Here is an 18,022-nt window from a genome sequence, read left to right as displayed (position 1 = left end):
AAGTAAGCTACTTTATGAGGGATTACTGATATTAAATATTCCTCAGGAACCTGTGAAAACCACAGACTCCATTACCAAAGCAAACTGGAATCTGGAGAACCCATATAATGTGTTTATTGAGCATCTATTTGTACATCTTGTTTTAATTATTGCATAACACTTGTACTTTGCATTGTAAGAATTGCTAAGCAATAATACTTGTTATAACAATTCATATTCCGTGATGTTACGACAATTAATTATACAACAATGCATGAACCTATATTATGCAACTTTCAGAGAGAAGACAGGTGTTCAATGTTTCAAACACTATTATCTGACAGATATATTGCAACTGGCTTGATGTAAAGTAACAGTAATAAATAAAGACAATAGTTTCACATGTCGATCCCTGATTTGATAGTATCTTTGAATCGACTAACCAAAGAATACTATGCCTTTGTGTATTTTACACATACATTTTACTTCTGTTTATGAAGCATCTAAGAAGAACCCTGTATGAGCTCTGCATGCAAAAGCGCCCAGAAAAAAAGGGCAATAAAGTATTATTGTCAAACTGCTCTGAGACACTATAGCAGAAAAGAGAAAGAAGAAAAGAGTTTATAAAGTATACAAGAAGAACTAAGGTGTGTTAAAAAGCCATTTTAGAGTCCTCAAAGCACTTAAAAGCTTCAGTAAAGTCTTGTCGTGTGGGTTTTAACCAAAAGCAATGGTTTTGCTATTAAAAAGGTATTTTACAAAATAAATAAATGCAATTCATGCCAGCAGCCATATCACCCTGTAGCCCAAGACTGGTTGCTCACTGAAGCTAAGCAGGGCTGAGCCTGGTTAGTACCTGGATGGGAGACCTCCTGAGAAAACCAGGTTGCTGCTGGAAGAGGTGTTAGTGAGGCCTGTAGGGGTGCTCACCCTGTGGTCTGTGTGAGTCCTAACACCCCAGTGTAGTGATGGGGACACTATACTGTCAAAGAGCACCGTCCTTCGGATGAGACGTTAAACCGAGGTCCTGACTCTCTGTGGTCATTAAAAATCCCAGGATGTCCTTCGAAAAAGAGTAGGGGTGTAACCCCGGCATCCTGGCCAAATTTGCCCCATGGCCTCCTAATCATCCCCATATACTGATTGGCTTCATCACTGTCTCCTCTCCACCAGTAAGCTGGTGTGTGGTGGGCGTTCTGGCGCAATATGGCTGCCGTCGCATCATCCAGGTGGATGCTGCACATTGGTGGTGGTTGAGGAGATTCCCCCTTTCATGTAAAGCGCTTTGAGTACCTAGAAAAGCGCTATATAAATGTAACGAATTATTAATTCAGTGTCTTTAGAAATAACTGTCTATGAATCATTGACAGTTCTGGTTATATTACAGCCAAATGCCAATTAAATACATATTACAAACGTACCATACCAATAAGTAGCCACAGCTCTTTAAAAGTCCAGTAGAGGGCAGTAGTAGCCAGAGTGGTTAACAGTCTAATGTGTATTAAAAGTAATAAGTTGTACTAATATTAAAATAATGTAAATCAGCCAGGTCAGCAATGCAAATGCCGTTTAGAGATATTCCACTGGTTTGTCGGTTGTGGGTCAGACGCAAACTTTAATGTCAAGGTTTGGTCTGGTTTTTGCGAATTCTTTCAGCTTCTTGACGCCGTCTTTGGTAAACTTGTTGTCAAACATCCTGCGATAGATAAAGAAAATATATGCCACTTGTGTTACAGAATCAAAATAACTGAAATAAATTGGCTTTAAATGGTTCTTACCACAGGTACTCTAATGTAGTGTTCTCTTTGAGAGCAGCCATGAGGACTTCTGCTCCTTTGTCTGTTACTAGGTTGTCACGAAGTCTATTGAAGGCAAAATGTTTAAACAAAGTGAACACTGAAGTTAAATAATTGACTAGAAAGACTGCAATGGCGGAGATTAGTCTCGGTCACCTGATATCTGTCAGTGTGCAATTCGTCCTCAACAATTCTGCAAGATAACCAGCTCCATCATCTCCAATTTTATTGATGGCCATTCTAATGAAATAATGATATTGTAAATATCGAGTAAGATGCAACTTCTGTGTATTTGTAATGAGAAATTATGTGTTTTTTCACTGTTCACCTGAGATCAGTCACAGTATGATTTTCTTTCAGTGCTTCCACAAGGATTTTCAGGCCTTCACAGCCAAGCCCTGTCGCAACCACCCTATATTGAACATACCCAGTCATGATAAAGGCTCACTTTTCATTATTATCTTTTATTAGTCCAATTATGATCATTTATAAATGATAATGTATTAATTTATAATAATTTTTATTTTACTTACCACAGCCTCTGAATGCGGCAATCTGGGTTTCTCAGAACGAGGGATAACACAGACGCTCCCTCTGAACCAAGAGGATTCTGGCCCAGGCTTTATGTAAAGAACATACAATACATATCACACAATAAATACTAATATTTAACAATGAATGCATCATGTCATCTCTGAATAATTATGCCTACAGCTTTTACTAGCCTACACTATTTACCTGAGTGTTGAGAAGAGAGGAAGGACCGGTAGGAGTCGGCGTAATCCGTCAGCATCAAGTCCTTGAGCGTCCAAATTCAAAACCTGCACATCTGAGCTGAGCTGTAACAGGAAAGCCAGCTCGCTCCAGTCCCTGTTTACCGAACCGGACTGACCTGGGGCCTGCTGTGAAAGAACTTTCATCCAGCCCTGTAGCCGCTGGGACAAACCAGGGTCCTGGGCCTCATATAGACAGTGACAAACATTGACCTGCCTCTCTGGGCTGAGGGTGGAGCTCTGGAGTTGGGAGTGTAACAGATGGAGGAGGAAAGGAGGAGTCGGGTCTGGAGAGGGCTGGCAACGGAGCAGATGCATCTTGGGCCCATCAGGGAAAAATCCATTTAGGATGAGACGTGTTCTAGGAACCAGCAGGCCGCATACAAACCTGGATAAGCGGAAATAACTGGTCAGTAATGTAGTCATCATAGTAAATCAGAGCTATCAAAAAATCTTTTACAAGGAAGAAAATATTGCATTTAAAACAATTGGAAAAAATGTTGGTTTCTTGAGTTTAAAAATGATTTGTTTTCTAGAAAACATATTTTTTTATTTTACATATGTGAATTATTTATGTATTATACATTGTTGGCGAGGTGCGCCACATGCATAACATTTTACAACCTGTACTAACCTTTTTGCATCATAAAAAGCTAAAAATTGTTCTGTCTATTACATACTTTACTGCTTTGCTTTTTTTATGTTGGTTGTACCACGTGACTTTAATTAAGCAGACAAGACTTTTTCAGATATTAGAAAATATATTAATATATAAAAATACCAAGTCACTGCATGAATTGCGTTTTGCATTAATGATTTTGAATAGTAAGATTTTTGACCCGTTAACGTATGAAAATGCATTTAATATGAAAACAGTATTAAAAGGTACCTGGAGAAAAGATCCATGTGTCCAGATTGATGTTGTACACCACAACGAAGGGCTTTCTTAACGCGTCTGTGGAAGAGGCGCCGCGGTCTGCCGAATTTGTTAAAGGCTGATGCCATCTGCTTAAACGCAGACTGAAGATACTGGCCTGTGCTTGGTTTGAGCCCTAAAAATGGATCTGATCCTGAGAGTGACTGAAGAACATAATACAGTGCAGCCAGGAACTCCTGCACGCTGGTGTGGATAAAATGGAAGCCCTTTTCAAAGGTGAGGGATGCTCGATCCTCTTTAAGTATCTCAAAGAGGAACACCTGTGAGATTTTGGTGCTATCCAGATTAAAAGAGCTCAAATCAGAGCTTTCGAAGATAAACCGTCTCTCCAGGAGGCCTTTGAAGGCCATAGCTCCCAGGCTTTTGAGAATAGGCTGCATTTCGCCAAGGACATGGGGGGCGTGCTGAAGCCTGGTGTGATGAGAGCCCTCGCTACGCCCTTGCAGATGGAATAGCACGATGGATTTTACAAAGCAGCAATAGATCTCAGTGATCGTGACTGGTTTGGAGCTCAGAAGGACCTCAGAAGGTCCCAATGAAGAGTTCGGTTGGTTGGCGTTCTCAAGGACTCCTTTTTCTCCTGACTTGGCACTTACAGAATCAGGACAAAGGCAGGAGCCACCGTCATGCAAGGCGGTGGACACAATCCAACAGAATGCGGGAATGTGGCACATGAGGAGAAGGGGCTTATGGGATGACACAGAGGCCCACACTGCAGCGGCAGCCTCTGGAGAACTGCAGTTCTGCTCAAAGTACTGCTTCTGCTGGGCTAAAGAGAAACCTAGCAGACTGTAAAACTGACTGACCAGCGCTGGAGGAACTTTGGAGACCGCATGAGGCCGTGAGGTGAGGAAAATGGACACGCCTGGAAGCAGAATTCCTTTGATTAAGTTCACCACAATGGATTGTATAGGCTGCACCCGCTCAGGATTTGAGCACTTGGGAGTGTGTTCGAAATTAAGAGGGTAGCAGAACTCATCCAGACCATCTAAGATGAGTAAAAACTTGGGTGGGTTGGAGCTCAGTAACTCATGCAGGAAAGGTTTTAGGTGGATGTAGTGATCCGAGAGCAGGTCCTGCAAGCTCTGCTCTTGAGTTATGAGGTTTAGCTCACGAAAGGACAGAGATAGGACAATCTTGGACGAGGTGTTTTCGGCAGCCCACTCTCGCACCAGCCGTCTCACGACCGTGGTTTTCCCACTTCCAGCAACTCCTGACAGCATATTCACACCACTCGATAGTTTGGACAGCAGATTCTCATACACATCCCTGAAAACGCAGATCTCATCCGCGCGTGTCCTGAAAGCATCCCCAACTCCTGCTGACTCGTGTCGGCATTGAGAAGGCGATGCATAACCATCTTGTCTTGAGAAGGTGATATCTGTCAAGTACCAGGTTTCATCCTGCCCTAAATTGTGTCCTCTGATGCTGAGATAGTCCACTAGACTGTGCTGTCTGGCCAAGATGTCCTTGTGCTTTTTGAGATGCTCTTGCTTGTTGGCCTGTTCTGGCTTTGTGGTCTCACCTTGAACACTTCGCAGTATGTAGAGGAACGCCCTGCATGATTCTTCTCCTCTCCCGTTCAGCACATCCAACAGTAATCTCATACATTCTCGCTCACCTCTAACAGCCGAACCTCTGATGAGACTGAGGTCCTCCTCGGTCACCGCCCCCACGTTAAACAGGACGTCCAGCAGGCGTGTCAGGTGTTCGCTGTAGTTCTCCACCAGCTCCACGCGACGCTGTTGAATTTCTGTGCAACAGGCTCCAACAGCCATTGCTTTATTATGTTGCTGATTATATAGGGGAGTCTGGGGCCCCCTAATTAAGGCTTCACCTCCCCCACCCTAAAGGAAGTCAAAAGAAAATGTGTAATTTAAAAATATTTATTCTTTTTATATAAGTATTTCAGTAATGGTAAATATATAAAACATTTATTTTTGTTATTTTATTAAATGGAAAATTTAATAAATTTATCAATGGAAAGCTTATTTATTCAGTTTAAAATTTTAAGTTTACCCATGTGACTGGTTTTGTGGTCCAGGGTCACAATTGAAAATGTATATCTATAACCACAATACATATAAATAAACCATAAAAAGATACAATATAAACCATAATAAATAAACCAGAGAAAATCATAACAAACATAAAAAGAAAGTTAATGTTTTATTTAAACTGTGTTTAAGATTATTTGGTTATGACAGGGACCACAAAGGAATCGTGCGAATAGCTAAGTTATCGTTAGGCTAACTTACTTCAGCCCGGAAAATGACAGAAACAGAAATTCTTTTAAAAAGCCTTTCCCATTAAATTGACGGTTTAATTTGTGTACATCAAATTAATAAATGAACAGTTCCATATAACCACAGCGAAATCACTTAATACAAATAAATAAATAAACTAACTTACACACGCATTATTCCCACACTTCCGTAGACTCTCACTGATTCAAAAGCGGTTGAAAGTGAAACTATTCTTTTGCGACGTATAAACATAATTATTTTGACAAATCAGAAGCTCTTATCGATTACATGTAACGTACTATTGCGCACATATTTATCGCAATGGTGAAACGGAAAGATCTTAGCTATGTGTCTAAAAATATGACTGAAATAACTCTATGTATGTCTCTCCAAGTCACCTGATATATTGGGAAATAACAGAATTCAAGAAGTTGAAGGATCTCCACCCACTGCCAGTCCGGGGGTATGTTCCTTTAAGACATTTCTGGGGGTTTCCCAATGCATCCTTAGTAGGTGGGTTACAGTACAGCCTATGCTAACTCATACATTTATAATTAATTCAACTACAACACTTTTAATCAGACTCTATTCAAAAAGCTTTTGTTTTGCTGTGATTTTGACTTTCATAAACTTAACAGTTTTAAAGAAATTAAATAGAATAGTTAACGTGAAACATGGAAAAACTCTCATTGACGTTACATTTTTACATTGTTGCATTTATGTGCAATTCTTTAATTCAAAACTTTGCCAGTGAAAAAAATAAAAAATAAAATTGTCAGCGACATCACAATGACATGAGTCTCTTTCTTTCCTTTACTGGATCATGTTACCAAAACTTGAACGCAATTCATGTTCTGCCTTTCAAATAGTAATATTTCCTTTATGAAATGCAAAACTAAACTAATTGAGTGCAGATGACAAGTAAGCAAGAAATACAAGTTGTGACTTATACCTCAAATAATGAGTTCACAAATACCCATTCCCATGAAAAATACAGAGCTGGCACCTCAATGTTTTTAATCAGCTTTAATATGCTCAGATACATTGTCAGTTTGCTTCAAATTGACAGATTTCCAGGTATTTTACACAAATAGTATAAAACAAAATCACAAAGTGTGAATTACATCTCAACTGGTGGGCCATGAGTTTGTGTGTACAGTATCGGGGTATTTTATAAATGTCAAAAATAGATATTTGTTCTAAATACATTACATGCGGCATTTAACGTGTATTCTTACAGTGTTTTCTTTTAAGTATCCTCAACTATGACACTAGCTATGGTAGGCACATGCTCAATGTTTCTTTGAACATTCTCATTTAACAGTCATGTCAAGGCAATATCAAATAAGTGTGCTATTAACAGTTTTGGGTGCCTGAAATCCTACAGTGCACTGGGTATGCCAAATGTCCATGTTTAGTTTCTAAAATAACATTTAAATTTGGTTTGCAAACATTTAGTAGTGCTGTTACTTTTTATCTACATATACACAAACCTGCCTCAAGAGAAATAAACAAGCCTTTTTTTGTAGATAACATAACTTCCCAAACTATTAGGGCTAACAACATCTCTCACAAGCTTAGAGCATTGCTAATGTGGGGGAAATGGCATTAATAGGATTATATTGTGTCCAGTGTATTAGGAGCACAAAGCCTGAGTGATTCAACACTGGAGATCAATCTTGTGTCCATTTCATCCCATTTCTACAGGAACACTTTTCTTATCTTATCAAAAATACTCTCTAACCCTAACCCTAACATTCTGAGGCACAGATTTGGAACTGAGAAAAGATCTTCAAACTCTTAATATGAGTAATGAATGATGAATCAATCACAATGTGAAAAATGGAGCTGGTGCTCTAGCATAGTTACCATCACCGTTTTTTCTTTCCATCCACATTAAGATTTTCAGGAGCCTTTTCATACATAACACACACCTTCAATGCACTTGGCATAAGGTCTTTAAAAGTTCGTTCTCATTTCTCTTGAACACATCAACTAATATTAATAACTTACTAGGCTTGTAAGCATAATTATGTTGCACATATAGAACAGGTTTATCCATCCATATAAACATCTCCAAGTAATCTTCTATATGCAAAAAGTAATTAATACCTTTCCTATGAACGTTTTAATTTAGTTACCGAGTAATTATAACTCGCATTACAAGAAAAAGTGTACTGGGTCTGAGTAAGTTTGGATTGCAGGATCCATGGAAAAGCAATCACGGGTGAACATAAATAGAACCGAAGCGAATAACTAAAAATTATGAACCCTGATTTTCCTCGGTAACATGGCTGAGGTCACCTTCTCTAACAAATCAATCAACATTCCCCAAAAAAGCTAGATAAAGACAGAGTGCAGGAAAAATGCACATATATATATATTTTTTTTTGTTATTTCTTGGCTTTGACGTATAAAATCATAATATTCATATAACAGTATTAAACCCCAGAACATAAATAAGTCGCTAGATTTTCACAACTGAAAGCAGAGGCCTTTGGTGCAGCTGGCTGGCGTCTCGTTGGCAGAGATAAGCTCCGCCTGTAGTCATGTGATTGATGAGCTAATAAGCATATCTGGAAGATCATGTGAGAACGCAGGAAGTGCTTGGTCATGACTCGTCCATCATCTTGAGTTGAGGCGAGGGGCAATCTGAGAAATAAAAACACACCTGTTAATTTTTTCTTTTTTCTAAATGAAATAATTTGGATACATTTCAGTTCATTTCGTCAGCAATGCTCACCACAGAAAGGTGTCCATCCTTAGCCTTGGCTATCAGCAACTCTGAGCCAGATGTGAAATCTATGATCCCTTCTTTTCCTTGAGCCACACTGAACTTTATACTGTCCATGAGAGGGAAAGCAAAAGCTTTTATTCATAAAAGTATAATAATTTCATAATCTGAGTTTCAAGACAGATTTGCGTAAATCACAGAATTCAAAGTATTTTACACAATGATAATTTTGCGCCTGCAACTCACCTTCCCTGGTTAATGTTAATGCTGTTGATCTTGTCAGCACAGATAGCCACTTTGGTTAACGTCTCGATCACATGCTCATTCTGAAGCACCACGTCACCCTGTGACACCAATACAGTTCACATATTCACTCTGACAACAGGAAGTTTAGCACTTAAGGTAAATAAAAAGCAAATAATCGATCTTTAGACTTACTTTCTGCTTATTGTCTTCACAAGCAACATGGAGAACGAACATGCCGTCACTTAGAGAGCTGACAGAAATCCCTACAGATAAAACAGAAGAGGTCAGTGTGTCACTTTTTTGATTTGTCATGGCTGTCTGAAATAAAAAATTAAAGTCTGCTTGAAAACGCATTACAATTCATATGACTGCAATCTGTTCTAACTGGCAAAAGTGAGCCATTAGCGATAGCAAATAAAGTGCATCATGGCGGTACACGCATTGATAACGTAATGTGAAAATTGGAAGTAACGGACTCTGGTTCCAACCAAGCAGTCAAACAAAGCGTAAGAACAGTTTCAGACTTATTCTCCATCTCTCTTCCTGTTCACCTTTCAGTGAGCTGTAGTCGATCCGCTGTTTCAGTTTGGCCTCCTCCACAATAACGGCGCTGTTCGCCGTGAGCAGGAGCTGTCGGTTGCGAGCTTTGTATCCTTTTCTATCATACTTAGTCACTGGAACAGCGTACTGTGGGGAAGGACCAATGACGTTTAGATTACATTAGGAGAAGACACAATTGTTACATTCCACAGATGACATTATCACAGATGCTTCATTTGTTTGGTATGTTGCCTGAGAAAACACATCCAAACACAGTTTATCACATATTCAGTCATGAAAAATGACAGACTTCTGGCTTCTTTGGAGAGACTGATGAATGGATTTATACAAAAAGAGTAGCGAATCATAGTCTGAACCATATTAAAGAGAGATTTTGCAAAAAACAAGACAAAAAACCCCAACAATAACAAAAAAAAACAATAGCCTAGAATTCAACCCACCTTCATCTTGTCATTTCCCAGAGCCTGTAGCACTTTAGGATTGATGTCCTCCCCATCTTTTGAACACACACACACAGAAAACAATTAGAACATACAGCACAGAAAATGAGTCTGAGGCTGAAAAAGAGGATGAAAACTCACTGAGCCTTGTGCCCACAAAAAGTTTTGGGACACTTTGTGGGTAGTTGTCCTTCTTGTCCTTGAAGATTTCACTAGCAACCATCTTTTGCTCCAACTGCAATAACAGATAATAAAGCTTCATTTCCAGTAACCCAAAAATCAAGTGTATTAATAAATAATTTATATAAAATAAAAATTGAGCTAATGATAAATTATAATTATTAATAAATTATAATAAAATAAAACATTTATCTGTGTAAAACAAAATTATTCTGTTCCAAATTTAATCGTAATTTCCAGGAGCCCATCAAGTGAATTAATAAATATTATAATGTAAAATACAGAATAAAAAAAATTGACTAATAATAAAATAAAATTAAACAAAACAAAGCTAAACTAAACTAAAATAAAACTATGTAAAACATGAGAGAGGGTTCTGGGGTGAAGCTTAATTTCCAGTAGCCCAACAATCAAGTGAATGAATAAATATTATAATATAAAATAAATAATACAAATGGACTAATAAAAAATTTGAATTAATAATAAATAATAGTAAAAAAAGAATTAACTATGTAAAATGTCACACCTGGTGCTTCCATTCGGTGTTGATATTCTTGCAGTACTTCCACACCATGTTCTGCATGCAGAGTTTGCGGAGGTTCTCTGAAGCCTGTGAACAAAAGGAAGGCATAATCTCTCAGTTTACAGCCCTCAGGTCTAGAGGAGTTCATGACTGCACTAATGACTGATATCTCACCTCGATTAGGGCGGGAGGTGGCTTTGGCCAACTCTTATCCAAAACTGTTTTGGGCAGGCTCCTGTGCAACTTCATTAGGAACGAGTAGCGAACGTAGTCCAGGAAGTACTCGTTCTCTGGGCAACGTGGCTGGTGGCGGTAGATGAAGCCTTTTATGAACCTGTAACAGTGATCACAGGCAAAAAAACAAAACAAAACTGAGCATAGCCTCTCTCACTGGGCAGAATCAGATCGCATGTGATGCCGTATTAACTATTGTACAAGTCAAGTCATGCACACAGACCTGCGGATGGTGTTGGCAGCCTCTCTTCTACGCTTTGCCTTCCTGCGGGCCAGAATACCTCTCCACCACGCTTGGATCCGGATTGCTGATTGTTTCATTTTACGATATTTGGTTTTTTGACTGTAGCCTTTCCAGGATGACTGCAGTTTGGTAGCTGTGCATAAAGAACAGATTGTGGAAGTTGAGGAGCACAGCAGACCATCCAGTTACTCAAGATATGCATTTGAATATGGCTCATACCAAGGCTGTGTTTTCTGACTTCTAGTGCATCTTCAGTTGCAAACAAGGTTTTGGGGAAGCGGATGAAGATTTTGGTCCTGTAAAAAAAAGGAATGCCTTCATCTTTTCTGGTACCACAGAAATAATACTGATTTATTAATACTAATAAAATAAGAGTTGGCATTTTAGAACGTTTGTGTAACCAACCTGCCGAGTTTGTACTCCTCGGGTTTGTAGCCAATGTGCTTGACGAGCGTGGACACTCCATCGACCAGGCGGCCATTCCAGGTGGGCCATGTGTCTGGACACAGGGATTTATACCTGAAACAGGAAAAGTAAGTTAAGTACAAACAGGAATCCTCGTTCCTTTTGACCTTCATTACCACTCAAGTCCACAGGAAGTGCTGAGCTTTTAAAAGAGGATCAGAAAGTATGAAATGTAACAGAGTTCACAAATACAAGCTTTTTTTTTTTAGAGAGCCTTGCTGAAAAAAGCCTAAATCAGCTAAATTGGTTCAGTTGGTTAAGGCTAGTATAAACAACAAGTTCAAGCGTATTGCGGGTTACCACTATGAGGTATGTTCGGTCACCCACCAATGCTACACTTGAAACAATGTCCATGTTGTGCCAATATAAGACCAGCATGAAAAAATGGTTCAAATAGGTCTAAACTGTGTGTATTTTTTCAGTCATGTAGATGCCAACCTCTGTAGGAAGGTCTCGTAGCGACGGCGATATGCAAACCCAGCTCTCCTCACCCGAAGGTTTTCCATCAGACCAAGATATTTTACTTGGTGCCTGATGAGGACTTCATCAAAGCGCCCTATAGAGAGAGATTTCAGTTTAATAAATTGTAAAATCATGCATGTAGTGTGTGTATAAAACCAAAGATTTGCCGATATTTAGTATAAGAGCTTATTAATGAACAAAAGATGCTAACAAATGACAAGAGCAAAACAAAAGAGCTGATGAAGTAAGAGAGAATCAGATTGAGGGAATGAATGACTGCAGTTTGAACAATGAATCCATTAAAAACAGTTGGAGAAGGAGAAAAAATGCACAAACTCAAGATTTGAAATAAACAACCCTAAGACATCTTGTTTTAAAAAACAGGTTTTTATTTTATTTTAAGTAATAAAAAAAGAAGTACAATTTCACTTGTTTTTATATTTTAAATTTGAATTCTAGAAAATACAATTTTTAGCTTATTATTCATTTTAATTTAGCCAATTTAGCTTCATTTTTCCTAGACTTGTATAGCACTTTGGGTCATGTTCTGTTATTTTTAAATGTTTAATAATGACTAAATGTTTGATGGCTTGACAAGAAAAAGTATAAAAATACAAAGGTATTACCATATTCCGTTCAAAAAACTATATTACTAATATTTTTTATGTCCTATAGCAACAGTATGTCCTATAGCTACACAAATTTTTCTACATACCTTGGAGTACCATACAAGTACCATGGTTTGTAAATATGGCAATAATCCAGAACAATGGAATACATACAAATGCCATACAATACCATACTAATACTGTCCCACAGAAAGGGAACAGTTAAAAGGAATGAGCACAAGTATGAAGTATAACGATTTCTAAGAGATAAATAGCACTAAAACTCAAGAGTATAGAACATTTCTCACAAACCTGCTTGCTTGGCATCATTAGGCTTTATGCAGCGCACGTAAGACGGTTCCTTAGACATCAGTATTTCCATCAACTTCGCCAGGCTGGTCTTGAACTGGGTTGCTGCCTGGTTGCAGCGAGCCAACGGAGCGAGGCAACAAGAAAAAGAGATGGAATAAGCAAGAACACAAGCAACAGTGTGCAAGTCCAGCCAGGCAGTGACAATGTGGGAGAAGCCAGTGGTCAACAATGAAAGCAAACAACTAAACAGCAGCCCACCCACACTCAGCCAATGGAGCTCTGTGGAGTGGGCACTGGGATCGGGGTGGGGGGTGGCGGGTGATGCACACAGTCACAGAGTGTAGGGGGTTCAACAGTGTCAGGGAATTCCTCACAGTGTAGGTGGCAAGCAGAGATTCGCAATCTCATGGACTGAGGCCAAGCTACTGAGGTTTATGTATAAATGCTACTATGAATGTGGAACTGATTCACAAACAAATTTTTGTTTTTTACAGTTCTGTGTAAGCATAAACAAACAAAAAACTGACACAAAATATGTAACCTACTAGCAAAAAGAGCAATAAATGGCAGGATGGATGGATGGATGGATGGAACAGACAGACAGACAGACAAACAAACAGATAGATAGATGATAGATAGACAGATATACAGATAGATAGATAGATAGATAGATAGATAGATAGATAGATAGATAGATAGATAGATAGATAGATAGATAGAGAAATAGATAGATAGATATATAGATATACAGATAGTTAGATATACAGATATACAGATAGATAGACAGACAGACAGATAGACAGATAGATAGATATACAGATATACAGATAGATAGACAGACAGACAGATAGACAGATAGATAGATATACAGATAGATAGATAGATAGATAGATATACAGATAGATATACAGATAGATAGATAGATAGATAGATAGATAGATAGATAGATAGACAGACAGACAGACAGAGAAACAGAGAAATAGATAGATAGATAGACAGACAGACAGACAGACAGACAGACAGACAGACAGACAGACAGACAGACAGATAGATATACAGATAGATAGATAGATAGATAGATAGACAGACAGACAGACAGAGAAATAGATAGATAGATAGATAGACAGAGAAATAGATAGATAGATAGATAGACAGAGAAATAGATAGATAGATAGATAGACAGACAGACAGACAGACAGACAGACAGACAGACAGACAGACAGACAGACAGACAGATAGATATACAGATAGATAGATAGATAGATAGATAGATAGACAGATAGACAGATAGACAGATAGATAGATAGATAGATAGACAGACAGAGAAATAGATAGATAGATAGATAGATAGATAGATAGATAGATAGATAGATAGATAGATAGATAGATATACAGATAGATAGATAGATAGATAGATAGATAGATAGATAGATAGATAGATAGATACCGTCTCTGGACGTTTCTTGTCTGTGAGCTCCTCTCGATCAAAGCATTGAGTGAGGATTTTATTTTCGGACATACACATGACCTGAACATACAGACACATTAACATGTTTAATCACTGGAAATTTTAGAACAGATAAAGTGTGTTTTTCTTATAATATATATATTTTTTTTCTGGGCCTGTTCCCTCACCTCCTTCAGGTTTCTGAAAAGGAGATCATTGTTCTTGTCCAGGAAGCCTAGAAGATGGAAAATACACAATGACGTCAGTCAGCGCTCAGCCTGAGAACGATCTGTGGGCATAAGAGCCTGCTCTTGTTCAATGACACGCTCTCTTTTTGTTTCTTAATTTTTTCTCTGCCCTCTGTTCAATAACTGACCGTTGACATTATAGTTGACTTCTCCTGCATAGTGGCTCAGTCTGAACTCCTCACGACCCATCACTTTACGGGTTTTTCCATCAGCCAGCTTGTGACTGTAATATAGTAATATTGTAATAAAATATTGCAATATTGTAAAATATTGTAATATTTTTTTTTTAAGCATGATATTAGATAGAATGACAAAAGGAAGGTGGCGCGACTGACGTTACGAAGTGGGCATGGCCACCGACAGTGTCCTCAAGCTTCTCCAGGAAGGTGATGTCACTGGCATCTCCAGGACGGAGACACTCTTCATCCTATAGAAAAGAGAGGCGAATAATAGGTTGAAGCAGCATAAGACAATATTTAATACATTGTTAATGAAAGTAAACAGAAAGCATTCTCACCAGGATGGAAATGATTCCTTTAAACTTCTCCTCCACAAGATCACAAATGATCTTGTTGTTAAAATATTGCACAGGCTCCCACTAGAGAACAAAAAACACGAGCATTACTGCATTTGAAACAAGTGGAAAACAAAATTTTATTGCTATAAAATTCAAAGAACGCAAAATCAAGAGCATTCCCAGCCCACCCGCGAATCATGGCCACAAATGGGCTTTCTTTGACAGTGTATGCGTCAAAATGTTTTATCGGCAGTGTGAGGTCAGCATTACCATAATAACAGCATGAAATAAAGCCCACTACACATGTTTGCCCATAATGTGCCCATTGAGCTGAGATTAAGACCCCGTTCCACCACCCCGCACAAGAGTCACACGTGCTGAGCTGTGTATGCGTATAGGGGATTCTCACCGTGATTCCCTCAGCTTCATATTCCTCCTGCTCCGACTTCAGAGTCAGTTCAATGAAGAGCTGCTGCAGCTTCTCATTACAATAGTTGATACAAAACTGCTCAAAACTAGACAGACAAAGAGAGGCAGATTGAGATATCTTTGAAAATCAAAGGCTTGCTATTTACTTGTGAAAAAAAAACAACGTTAACCATAATAATAACCAAAATATTAAAGATAAATTAAAAAAATAAATTATATATGTTATAATGTATGAAATATTATAAAAAATATTAAATATGAATCTATATAAAAAATTAAATTTAAAACAATTACAATATTTACATTTTTAATTAATATATATTATTAAATATAACAATATTAATTTAATGATTTATTTTAAATATTTAAATAATATTAAATTATTCATAGTAATATAAAATAAATAGTGCATGCATTATTATAATATTAAACATCATATAAATTGTTAAATTGTATAACATAAATATTACATTTGATATATTTACTTTACCTGTTGATCTGAAAGACTTCAAAACCATAGATGTCAAGCAGACCAATGACAGAAGCGTTCTTACTGTTAAATGAATCATCCTGTGAAATATTAAGAGCACAGAAATATTCAGTAACAGCTGTGGGACACCATTCAGACTAAACATCCACAGGCTGTAACATCATATGGTGAGCATGTGTTCCAATAACTCTAGATACTGGAGTAGTTATATTGTGTCATTTCTTAGCTTTCTCCACGTGGGGGCGCTAAATATTCACATTAGGTAAAGGACTCATCAGAGAAAGCCATATGGAGCTGATAGAGTATTTATTAGCAGAGTAAGTCCATACCTTGAAGGCCAGAGAGTCATTAATTTTGTTGACCAGCCAAGTAAAAGTACGACCGTATATGGCTTTAGATAAGGCATCCCGTGCTGAAGAGGCCTGCTCTTGATTTAAAGGACTCATCAGCTACAACCCAAACACAGACAGTGGAATTATGGGAAACATTCATAAACAATTATTACATATTGTACACATACAACTGTGAAACGGGAAAAAAATTAAGCAACACTACTATTTTATTAAAGATGGTTTGAATACAAGCTTTGAATGGAATGTGATTTGACATTCTATCACGTTTCGAGATTTTCACATATTATTGAGAAAATGTTAGTGGTGCTTTCGTATGTAATACCTGCCGGCCACCTGAAAGTCTCTATGATATTTAGTTCCTTAGACATGACTGAGATCCCTCATATAATGTAAATCTATGGGATTTTTTTCACCCTTTTTATCATCTGCCAGTCAAAAATCATTAGTATGATTAATGATTCAAGAGTAATATCACACCTCTCCTTAAACAAGTTTTGAAAAATCCCATGTCCAAGTATAAGCAATAGAAATAGTGATGTTTGTCTTAACAAAAGGACAAATCAATATTTTCCACTCTAAATGAATGGGAACATACCTCTTCTCCTTTGGCAATGATCTTTTTATGCGTAAGAGCCTCTTTAAGAACAGTGCCATCCACACCTAACAACTGCAATATCACAAATACACACACAAGCACAGTCAAAAACAACCCCCTAACATGAAAAAAATTGCTAGAGGTTTTAAAATAAACAAGAGGTCATGCACATGTGGTCATAGCCCAGTGAATATAAATAAACTGTCCTATTACCCTGGCTAAGTATTTAATCTGTGTTTCTGTAGTGATATAGGCACTACCGCTGTCCTCTCCTCCGTACTGGACATTCCCCAAGTGTAGTACACTGGCAATAATGTTCAGAAGCTCCTGTGAGGAAAGAGACGGGTGTGAATGAGACGAAAGATTAAGATAAAGAGGAAGAACTTTCTGTTTCTAAGAGAACAACATTGACTTATAGTTCATAGTGTCTGTGTATTGTGATTGGTCGGTCATACCTCCACTTCATCATCAGTGAAGCCAATGACGCTGAGGGCTTTCCTCACCATCTTCCAGTCATTGCGATCATTTATAGAGCTCACTTTGGGACAGTTGCCCTGAAAAACACACACTCACTCAGCACAACAGAGGAAACCAAGGGAGGAGGGGCTCCTCTTGACTTCCTCTATTAAACACCAGGGGAGCAAGAGGAAGGGACATTCCTGCATACTTGTGGGAAAATTTATGATGCAATTTATGATGAATACTCATACACAGGTCCAACATAAATGTATGTGGTACACTGAGCTGGACATTTTTGGGGGGCTTTATTGACATTTTTATTGATAATGAAAGCCTGTTTCCACCTAAGAGTAAAAAAAAAAAAAAAAAGTCAAAGTCGCAATGTGAAATATGAATCAATTGAGGAAAATAACATAGCAAAAGCAAGAAATACTTGCAACTGAGATAGTGGAAATAACAACAAATAAAATAAAATCAATAATGAGAAACAAATGTGACATTACCAAAGTCGCAATAACAAGAAATATAAAAATATTTAAATATTAAAAGTCACAACTGTTAGATATAAAGTCGCAGTAATAAGAAATAAAGAGTCCCATTGCAAGAAGTAGTCACAATGTGAAATATATAAGCATTGGTTCTGGAAGTATTTTTTTCTATTAATTTCTCCCATAGAGATTTCAAAAAAGCGTGCCGAGTCCAGATGGAAAGGGACGCAACGGAGGCCACATTCTGCATACATAT

At 37.9% G+C, this 18,022-nt stretch overlaps 2 protein-coding genes across 7 annotated transcripts in view; both read right to left on the bottom strand.

The window, feature by feature from the left end:
* Positions 1-90: 90 nt before the first annotated feature.
* On the bottom strand, positions 91-6,038 carry LOC311091296 (NLR family CARD domain-containing protein 3). The gene is made up of 8 exons (XM_084127140.1): positions 5,898-6,038; positions 3,438-5,332; positions 2,514-2,936; positions 2,309-2,395; positions 2,104-2,187; positions 1,932-2,015; positions 1,758-1,841; positions 91-1,675 (listed from the first exon to the last, which is right to left on the bottom strand). Exons 2-8 carry the CDS (start codon positions 5,261-5,263, stop codon positions 1,582-1,584), a joined length of 2,682 nt encoding a protein of 893 aa, XP_083983266.1. The 5' UTR covers positions 5,264-5,332; positions 5,898-6,038; the 3' UTR covers positions 91-1,581.
* Positions 6,039-6,742: 704 nt separating this feature from the next.
* myo1cb (myosin Ic, paralog b) overlaps positions 6,743-18,022 on the bottom strand; it is a 44,327-nt gene continuing 33,047 nt past the window's right edge. For all 6 annotated transcript variants that reach the window (XM_084126960.1, XM_084126959.1, XM_084126962.1 and 3 more), the window contains 25 exons: positions 17,275-17,373; positions 17,033-17,146; positions 16,820-16,891; positions 16,201-16,320; positions 15,872-15,951; positions 15,362-15,467; positions 14,953-15,033; positions 14,771-14,862; positions 14,564-14,658; positions 14,376-14,422; positions 14,188-14,268; positions 12,741-12,846; positions 11,797-11,914; positions 11,299-11,412; positions 11,113-11,189; positions 10,873-11,026; positions 10,590-10,749; positions 10,419-10,502; positions 9,854-9,947; positions 9,713-9,768; positions 9,263-9,398; positions 8,904-8,974; positions 8,712-8,809; positions 8,475-8,574; positions 6,743-8,383 (listed from right to left, as the gene is read on the bottom strand). In XM_084126960.1, coding sequence (XP_083983086.1) covers positions 8,357-8,383; positions 8,475-8,574; positions 8,712-8,809; positions 8,904-8,974; positions 9,263-9,398; positions 9,713-9,768; positions 9,854-9,947; positions 10,419-10,502; positions 10,590-10,749; positions 10,873-11,026; positions 11,113-11,189; positions 11,299-11,412; positions 11,797-11,914; positions 12,741-12,846; positions 14,188-14,268; positions 14,376-14,422; positions 14,564-14,658; positions 14,771-14,862; positions 14,953-15,033; positions 15,362-15,467; positions 15,872-15,951; positions 16,201-16,320; positions 16,820-16,891; positions 17,033-17,146; positions 17,275-17,373 — 2,382 coding nt within the window. In that variant the 3' untranslated portion in view covers positions 6,743-8,356. The remainder of the gene's footprint in view (positions 8,384-8,474; positions 8,575-8,711; positions 8,810-8,903; positions 8,975-9,262; positions 9,399-9,712; positions 9,769-9,853; positions 9,948-10,418; positions 10,503-10,589; positions 10,750-10,872; positions 11,027-11,112; positions 11,190-11,298; positions 11,413-11,796; positions 11,915-12,740; positions 12,847-14,187; positions 14,269-14,375; positions 14,423-14,563; positions 14,659-14,770; positions 14,863-14,952; positions 15,034-15,361; positions 15,468-15,871; positions 15,952-16,200; positions 16,321-16,819; positions 16,892-17,032; positions 17,147-17,274; positions 17,374-18,022) is intronic.

This window comes from Abramis brama (genome assembly GCF_963993115.1).
Source record: "Abramis brama genome assembly, chromosome: 10".
NCBI classification, from domain to species: domain Eukaryota; kingdom Metazoa; phylum Chordata; class Actinopteri; order Cypriniformes; family Leuciscidae; genus Abramis; species Abramis brama.
Note: the sequence above shows the minus strand (reverse complement) of the source record. Positions and strands in the feature narration are given on the sequence as shown.

What these genes read in the sequence shown, in the direction of transcription:
- LOC311091296 (XM_084127140.1), bottom strand. Translation starts at nt 5,263, where the DNA reads ATGGCTGTTGGAGCCTGTTGCACAGAAATTCAACAGCGTCGCGTGGAG. An exon ending in TGCCGCATTCAGAGGCTGTG is followed by an intron (nt 2,188 to 2,308) that starts GTAAGTAAAATA and finishes TGTTCAATATAG; the next exon opens with GGTGGTTGCGACAGGGCTTG. An exon ending in CATACTGTGACTGATCTCAG is followed by an intron (nt 2,016 to 2,103) that starts GTGAACAGTGAA and finishes TTATTTCATTAG; the next exon opens with AATGGCCATCAATAAAATTG.